At 44.3% G+C, this 7747-nt stretch overlaps 1 protein-coding gene across 1 annotated transcript; it reads left to right on the forward strand.

Annotated features, from left to right (window-relative positions):
• Window positions 1-356: 356 nt before the first annotated feature.
• On the forward strand, window positions 357-5265 carry LOC148036162 (uncharacterized). Its single transcript, XM_087678185.1, has 2 exons — window positions 357-516; window positions 655-5265. The coding sequence occupies exons 1-2, from the start codon at window positions 508-510 to the stop codon at window positions 4537-4539; spliced, it is 3894 nt and encodes a 1297-aa protein (XP_087534311.1). The 5' UTR covers window positions 357-507; the 3' UTR covers window positions 4540-5265.
• The last annotated feature ends 2482 nt before the right edge of the window (window positions 5266-7747 follow it).

Genomic DNA, 7747 nt, shown 5'->3' on the forward strand with positions numbered 1-7747 from the left:
TAGCCTTTTCAGTGTTGTGGGATTTTATAGTTTAGGTGCAGAGCGCTTTGTGCATTGCGTGTGAATCACATTGTTCTTAATCTTAGTTCTTTTATGGGCAAAGGGAAGCTTTGCACTGTCACTTCCCTTTACCCACAAAAAAGAAAAGTGAATGAGGCAAAGCCTCGTGAGCTCTTTGCCTCGCTTGCTTTGCCAGAATGCAAACCGCGCAACACGCAGTAACGGGTCTGGCAAGCTAGACTAGCTAGTATAGTGAAATGAGAATAGATAGATAATGAATCTTATAAGCTATTGCTAAACTACTTAAGCATGTGCCCTTAGATTCCTTAAAGTGAAAGTTCAAAGTGGGCATTTGTAAAAGCTAAGGCTATTAATTGTTTTGCAGCATGTCCCGTAGATTCCCTTGACCTGCAGGGGGGGCAAAATGTGCAATTGGAGGCAGTGATTCATTAACCATCTTCTATATTAGACCTTGAAGAAGGCGTGCCTGCTTTTGTGCTGTTTCTGATGATGCAGGTGACTGTGGTTTGTCTTTGTTGTAATGAATTCCTTCAATTCCATCTATTTCCTTGCTATTGATTCATCAGGTGGGCAGCCCGACAGAGGGAAATTGAAAGGATGGGTTCTTGTATCGGATTGCGGTTTGTTTTGCAGAAAAAGGAGGATTCGGAAGCTCAAGAGGCCCCCAATCCGAGCATGGCAGGTCAAGAGGCCATCATCCACCATGGCTATGCTGCCCCTTCATCGCCCTCCTTGACCCATAACCAGAAGCAGAAAGGGCAGCTACAGGATGGTGCTTTGATGTCTCAGCAACCCCGGCCGCCATCGAATTGCAACCACGACAGTGCCTGCGCCTGTGGTTCTGCCTCTGACGTCGGCCTGCTTCCGGTGAAACCCACCCACAACAGTGCCTGTGCCTACGGCTCTGCTTCTGACATTAGCCTGCTGCCTGCTGTCAGCGCAGCTGGGTCTACGAGTACACCCATGGATCATTACCAGGGTGGAAAACGCTGTGGGCGATGCACCGCCCTCAACCATGCGCCCGCTGCGTTTTGTCTAGCCTGTGGGGTGCAGTTCTCTGCGAGCCAGATGGGCACTGTGCGGGCGGAGACAGAGGCATCGGCGGCTCAGCCAGAAGGTACTTCAAAAAACCATGAATCAGAAACTGTGCTCGGGATAGCCTTCCAAGGTAAGGGGAAGGGGAGCGTCGTCAGCCTTGGTTCTGGTGAGCCAAATCACAATCTTTTTGGGATGGCTGTAGACCCAACCAACCCACGCTTCCACAGTTTTGAGACATCCCTCCAAGGCAAGGCGCAGCAAGCACTTCCCAGGGCTGCCTCAGACTTCCATGGTGAGGAAGCTTTTCAAGCCAGTCAGGAGGCTGCACACCTATTTGAGAAGGGCCCTAATGCTGAAGTAGCTTGTGAGAAATGCACCCTTCTGAATGATGCAGGTGCACAGTTTTGCCTGGCATGCCAAGCTCCACTTCCAGGTGATCAGTTTGCATCTGTGCGTACTCATCGCGGCAACCATCTTCCACAAGGGGGCACGAAAAGCTGTCCAAAGTGTACGTTTCTCAACTATTGGTTTGCCAGTATGTGTGCCTGCTGCGAGTCATCTTTGGTAGACCAGGAAGAGCATCAAAAGGAATCAGGGGCCATGTTCACTGAGCCAAAGGTGGAAGTGACTTGCATGGCCCTGGTCTGCCACACATGCAATGCTGCTCTGTTGGCACGATCGAATGGGCATCAACTGTCTGGATGCCACCATTCCTTTTGCCGTATGTGTCTGGGGAGGTCAGTGGCACTGCAGCTCCTCACATTAAAACCACTTGCAGACATGCAAACAAATGATATGTTAGCAGGCCCCATCACGTGCCCAGCTGAAGGGTGTCATTTCTCCTTGAGCCGGGAGGACCTCCGAGTTGTTCTAGGGGCCAGTATTTTGGGCTTCCTTGATGATTGGCTTATGTCAGTGTTGCTCCAGAATGTTCTCCGCCCAGCCCTGCATCGTTGTCCCAACTGTAATGAATGTAATGCTGAACAGTTACTACTTCCTGATGATCTTGAAAACCTCAAGTACAAACAGATTAGAATGATTGCCAAACACCATGCCTTCAACACCTCAGGTCGGGCACGGCGTTCTAAATCTTACCATGTTGATATCCTTAGGGATGCTTTAGCAGCCACTCCAGACCTCTCTCTTTGCTCATCTTGCTGCTGCTTGATCTGCAGAAAGTGTGGTGACTGTCTAAAGAGCCTTACCCTCACAGAGGTTGCAACTACACATCTGCACCCTCATCAATGCAATCCTTCCCTCAAGCAGTGCTTTGACATGGCACGCTCAGTACTGAAGCTATGTGCTGCTTACAGCTCCTATGTTGAAGCTGCTAGCGACTCATCATTGAGTGGAAGCAGGAGTGGCAAGAAACGAGGTCGAGGTCGTACTCAACCTGCACAACAAGGTCATGGTCAACCTGCACTACTTGAATTGAAAAGCCTTGCAGGCTGGCTACAAGAGGTCTTTGGGAAGGGTAATCATGTCCAACAGCAAGCCACCAATGATTTCCATATGTCATCCCAACCTCAAACAGATACCAATGCCAATCACGATGATCTCCACATGTCCCAGCAGCAAACATATACAGATGCCAGTCATGGTCCAGATCAGCCACATTTTGGCTCTATGGTGAAACCTGAGCAAAAGCAGGCCACCAATGATTTGCATATGTCCCAACCTCAAACAGATACTAATGCTGATCATGATGATCCCAACATGTCCCAGCAGCAAACAAATACAGATGCCAATCATGGTCCAGATCAGCACATGCTTACACATTTGGATTTTGTGAATAATTCTGATCTACTGATCCCATATACAGATGCCGACCTCAGTGCAGATCAGCACATGCTTACGAATGTTGAGTCTGTGGGGGAGCAGCAGAACCCAACTGGAAATTTTGAAGTGGAGTCTTATGTTGAAGATGAGGATGATTACAGCGAAGGAGAATATTTTACCTCTCTGCAGCAAAGAGTTGTCAAACCAACACATATGGTGGATAACCAAGCACGAGAGGCCCTGAGCGAGCTTACAACTATACTGAAGAACTTGCATGATGAAAACATGGACGTCCTACCACCAGCCATTGTCGCAATGTTATGCTCACACGAGCTGCCTCGCCAAGTACTGACATGGCTAGTGCGCAATGACTCTGCCAGGGACATTGTGGCACGGAGCAATCTCTATTGGCAGCTGATGGATTTCATGCGTACCTTGTCTCAGAGCTCAGACCTCCTTCCATTGCTCTGCTCCCCCCAGGCTAAGCATGATTGCTGGTTAGACATTTCCCGGTGGGAAACGCCAGGCTCAGTGATAGCAGACTTCAGAAAGCTGTACACACAAGCCCAGTTCAAGCTGCGTGGGGAGCTCCAGTTTGAGCAGGATAACAGTTCTGAGGAGTGTGATCAGCAAAGTGCTGAAAGTTTAGCTTTGATGGCTGAAATCAAAGAAACATATAAGCACCTGCTGAGTAGAATGAGATTATGGGAGGCTCAGACATACAAGCATGAGTGGCTACCTGATGCCTCCAGGTTTTTCTATGAACAGGTATGGAAGTCCCTGGCTACACCAGCCAAATATGCTGAGCAGTATGACAGAATCAAATCACTCTGCAAGAGATCGACTTCAAGCAGCTCAAAGAATTCAGCACTGGATCACAATCGGATGCGTGAAGCTGAATACAAGAAGGCCCTTGGGCATCTGCAGTTTAGGGAAGTGTCTCTTTTGCCGAGCCACTACTTTCGGAATGTGATTGAGGAGTTCAGTGAGGCTACAGTCAACAAGAAACGTGCTCGGACTATTGCGGAAGAGATCACACAACTCAGCACCACACTCCCACTAGAGTGGGCCTCCTCCATATTTGTGAGGATAGATGAGCAACGGTTCGACATGATGCGGGCTTTGATTATAGGTCCTGCAGGCACCCCATATCAGAACGGTGTCTTTCTTTTTGACATATTGTTTGGTGAAGACTACCCACACAAGCCACCCAGGGTGCAATTTCTTACCACAGGGGGGGGTAGGGTGAGGTTTAATCCCAATTTGTATGACAATGGCTATGTCTGCCTGAGTCTGCTTGGCACTTGGAGTGGGCCAGCATGGAACCCTGCAGAATCTACCCTCTATCAAGTGCTTGTGTCCATCCAGGCGCTTGTCCTTGTGGCAGACCCTTACTACAATGAGCCAGGTTATCAAAGGCCTGCCTCTGGACAATGTCAGATGGGGTGGCATTACATGCTAGACCAACGCCTCAATACTCTCTGCTACTCAATCCTGCCTGCCCTGCAGACACCTGACCCTATCTTTGAAGATGTTATCAGAGCACACTTCCGTCTAAAGGCTTCCGAGATTCAGAAGCAATGTGATGCTTGGATAGGTGAGGAAACCAGAGAATCGATCAGAGTTCGACTCATTCAGGCGTCGAACGATGTCCAACAAGAATTGGCCAAGCTAGCAAATGGTAACCAGCAAACTCCATAGATGGTTGAGCAACTGGCTTGATCTCTGATTTGTGTATAGCTTATACAGTTATATGAAAAAATACTATCAAATCTTTACTCAAGTGTACATATAGGTTCTTATCTTCTCAGCAGCATTGCAGTTGGGTCGTATTGTGCAAGAGTTTTGTGCCTCACATTTAAAGAAGGGATCAATCTGATTTGTTGATATTGGCTTCTTAGAAAACAGCCAAGTACCAAAATGGAGTTTGCTTTAAAGCCCATTCAAATTTTGGAATTCCCAATTGCTTCTCAAAAGTTGCTAGTAATACCCCTTGGATCCCTATGAATATGGAGATGATTTTGGTTACTTGTAACCTCAATGGCCCTCCTATGGTTATGCAATTTGCATGGAAATTTTTGAATAAGCTGAGCAAAATTCAGGGCATTCAAGAAATGTTCAAGGTACGTATTGGTACACTTCTAAGTTTATGTTTTGAGTCCCAAGCAGTGTCCATGAGGTTAATATCAAGCTGATTGCAAGGTTTTCAAGATACCCTCGTAGTCTTTGGACAAAAAAGTTCATGAACTTCACCATGTCAGTCAGAAAAATGGCCCATACATAATGGTAGAGAAAAATTGAGGTTTGAGGTTACAAATTCACAGTTTTTATAAGAATGTATTTGTAATGATAATCTGACATTGTCATGTGATGTCATTTTCCCTTGAAAACTTCTCTCAAAATGTTTTTCTTTTTACAAAGAGGGCCACAACTTAGAACCATAGTTTAGTTATCTCCCTTCTTGTAAACATACTGCATCTAGGCAACCATAATCTATAATCTTAAGAAAATGCCATAGCATCGAGGCAACTTTTAACAAAATGTATAGCATTCATGCAACCATAATCTCTTCCAATTGTTAAGTCTCAAGTAAGTTCTCTTTTTACGAGAAACCATGCAGATATCGTGAACAACTTAGAATAACTGTAGGCCAAATAATTTTTTTTGGATTTTATCCTTGCTCATCTAGTTTGGATTGGACTTGCAATTAAAGGACGAAAACAACTTTTGAGGCAAAGGCAAAAGTAATGCGTAATGCATAACTTGTAACACTAACAAGTGGGCACATAATAGTGACGATTCAAGCCAAGAGACACTCTCATTCTCTCTCTCTCTCTCTCTCTCTCTCTCTCTCTCTCTCTCTCTCTCAACCTTTATGTATGTCTCTCACTCAATATCGCGAAGCATTGGGTCATTGAGCCGCAAGTCATCATCCTCAAGATTGCAAAGCAATTAGGTCGACTGCGCACATGTAGATCACAGAGGAGCTATATAGGTGAACTCACTTAGGATCTTGTGCTTTGCATATGCTTCCTACCTACACTAAGAAAAAGGGGGGGCCGCAACTTCCCCATCATTTGCATGCACGCGGAGGATAGGGGGTTGCCACCCCCTTTTGTTGCACATTATGATGATATAACCATTGTAGGTGAGACAATTCGTGCATAGGCTAGGATACAAGACTGTGTGTGTACGTATGTGCATGTGTGTACATGTGAGTAGACATGTTTTGCTGGAGAGGATAGACTTCAAGGTTGCAGTTTTGAAGGCTCTAGATTTTGGCGTTGTATGCATATTGCCCAAATCAGCATTGCCATCCTAATGGAATCTAAAGGAGAACCTACATAGGACTATGTTCTGCAAGACTCTACAACATGTTGAGTTCATACTTCATAAACGATTTCTCTGTGATTTGACACTTCAATTTTGCTTAACATGCAAATATACAATTTTGCAAGATTTTCACTGGGATCTCTCTCTGAGGAGTAAGGAAGAGCAATCATTGGACTACATTCCATTACAAACGCAATATCTACATTAGTAATTAGGGCAGAGTGTGTCCCTTAGATGTTCCTGGCCACGAGGCCGATGAGGTGTGGTTTCTTGAGTATAGAGAGGCTCGGCTAGTGCTTATAGCCAGTGTTGCGTTTTAGGTCCTGACAATACCATGCTAAATGGTATGTGCAGTTGATCACAAAATCATCTATCAAACCCACTGAATCGCCTATGCCTTGAATCCAACCACTAAAATCCTTATCCTTTGTACCACTATTTGCAAATATATGCATATTCTCAGAGAGTCTTAATATCTTAATATATTGCCACAAATAAGAATAGCATAGAGCTACATTGATATTGTCCTCATGGGAGCCCTTAATCAAAACTGGCAAGATCTATCTAAAATCTCCTCCAAACAAATAAGAGTAGCATAGAGTTGCATTGACAATGTCCTCATGGGAGCCCTTAATCATAACTAGCAAGATCTATCTAAAATCTCCTCCAAACAAAACAATCTTTCCTCCAAATGGTTTATTGCACCTCATAATATCACTTAGAGTTCTATCAACTGCCTTAAAGGCATAACAATACATCATAGGAGGCTCATCCGATAAAATAAGACTAGATTGTCTCAACAACTGCGCAAGGTCACTTTGAGCAAGAATATTATAGGTGGATCGACTATTTAATTCCAATGGAATTTTGAATCTCAAATGAGCAGTACAACCATCAAGTACGTAGCAATGCGAGATGATTTTGTTGCCAATGCTATATGATGATTACTTTGTAATTTAGCAAGCAAACATTTATAAAGAAAAGTCTCTCTAGATTTGTCGGTCTATCCAAAAAGAATATATCTCCAAAGTTTGATTCCACGGCATCCATTACTACACAATATGCAACTTTTTGACCATCATATAACATGGTCTTCGTAGAAACATAAATACTTTGTTGCTCCATGATATCATATGCATTTTCATCTTGCAAAAGGGGATTGATATGCAATTGAGAATATGGTTTATGAGCATTTGGCAACCTAAGAAACTCAGACACTCTTCGCCCATGCTAACATAATAAATCTTTGAGATGCAATAATGCCCTATTTGATGCCTCTTGCTATAAAATAGAATGGGAGACATGACCATATTGTTGTTGCAATTGGTATAAAATGTTCTTTGTTAATGGTTCCAAAAACCTTTCCCAAAGTTGACTAGGTTGAGCAGGCTCACAAAAAACCAATAAATAAAGCACGGAGTTAAACACCAGTTTGTAGGGATGTAGCTTCTTCGAAGCATAGAGTCCACTCATTATCACTTTCCAACATCCCTTTTGCAATTCAAACCTCCTTGAAAGTGTCATACACCACATTGCCAACAATTCACAGATCCTCAAAAGGAAGTAAACCTTGAGA

This window comes from Lygodium microphyllum, chromosome 5 (assembly GCF_053477565.2).
Source record: "Lygodium microphyllum isolate KBCC chromosome 5, Lygodium_microphyllum_v1.1.10, whole genome shotgun sequence".
In the NCBI taxonomy this organism is placed as follows: domain Eukaryota; kingdom Viridiplantae; phylum Streptophyta; class Polypodiopsida; order Schizaeales; family Lygodiaceae; genus Lygodium; species Lygodium microphyllum.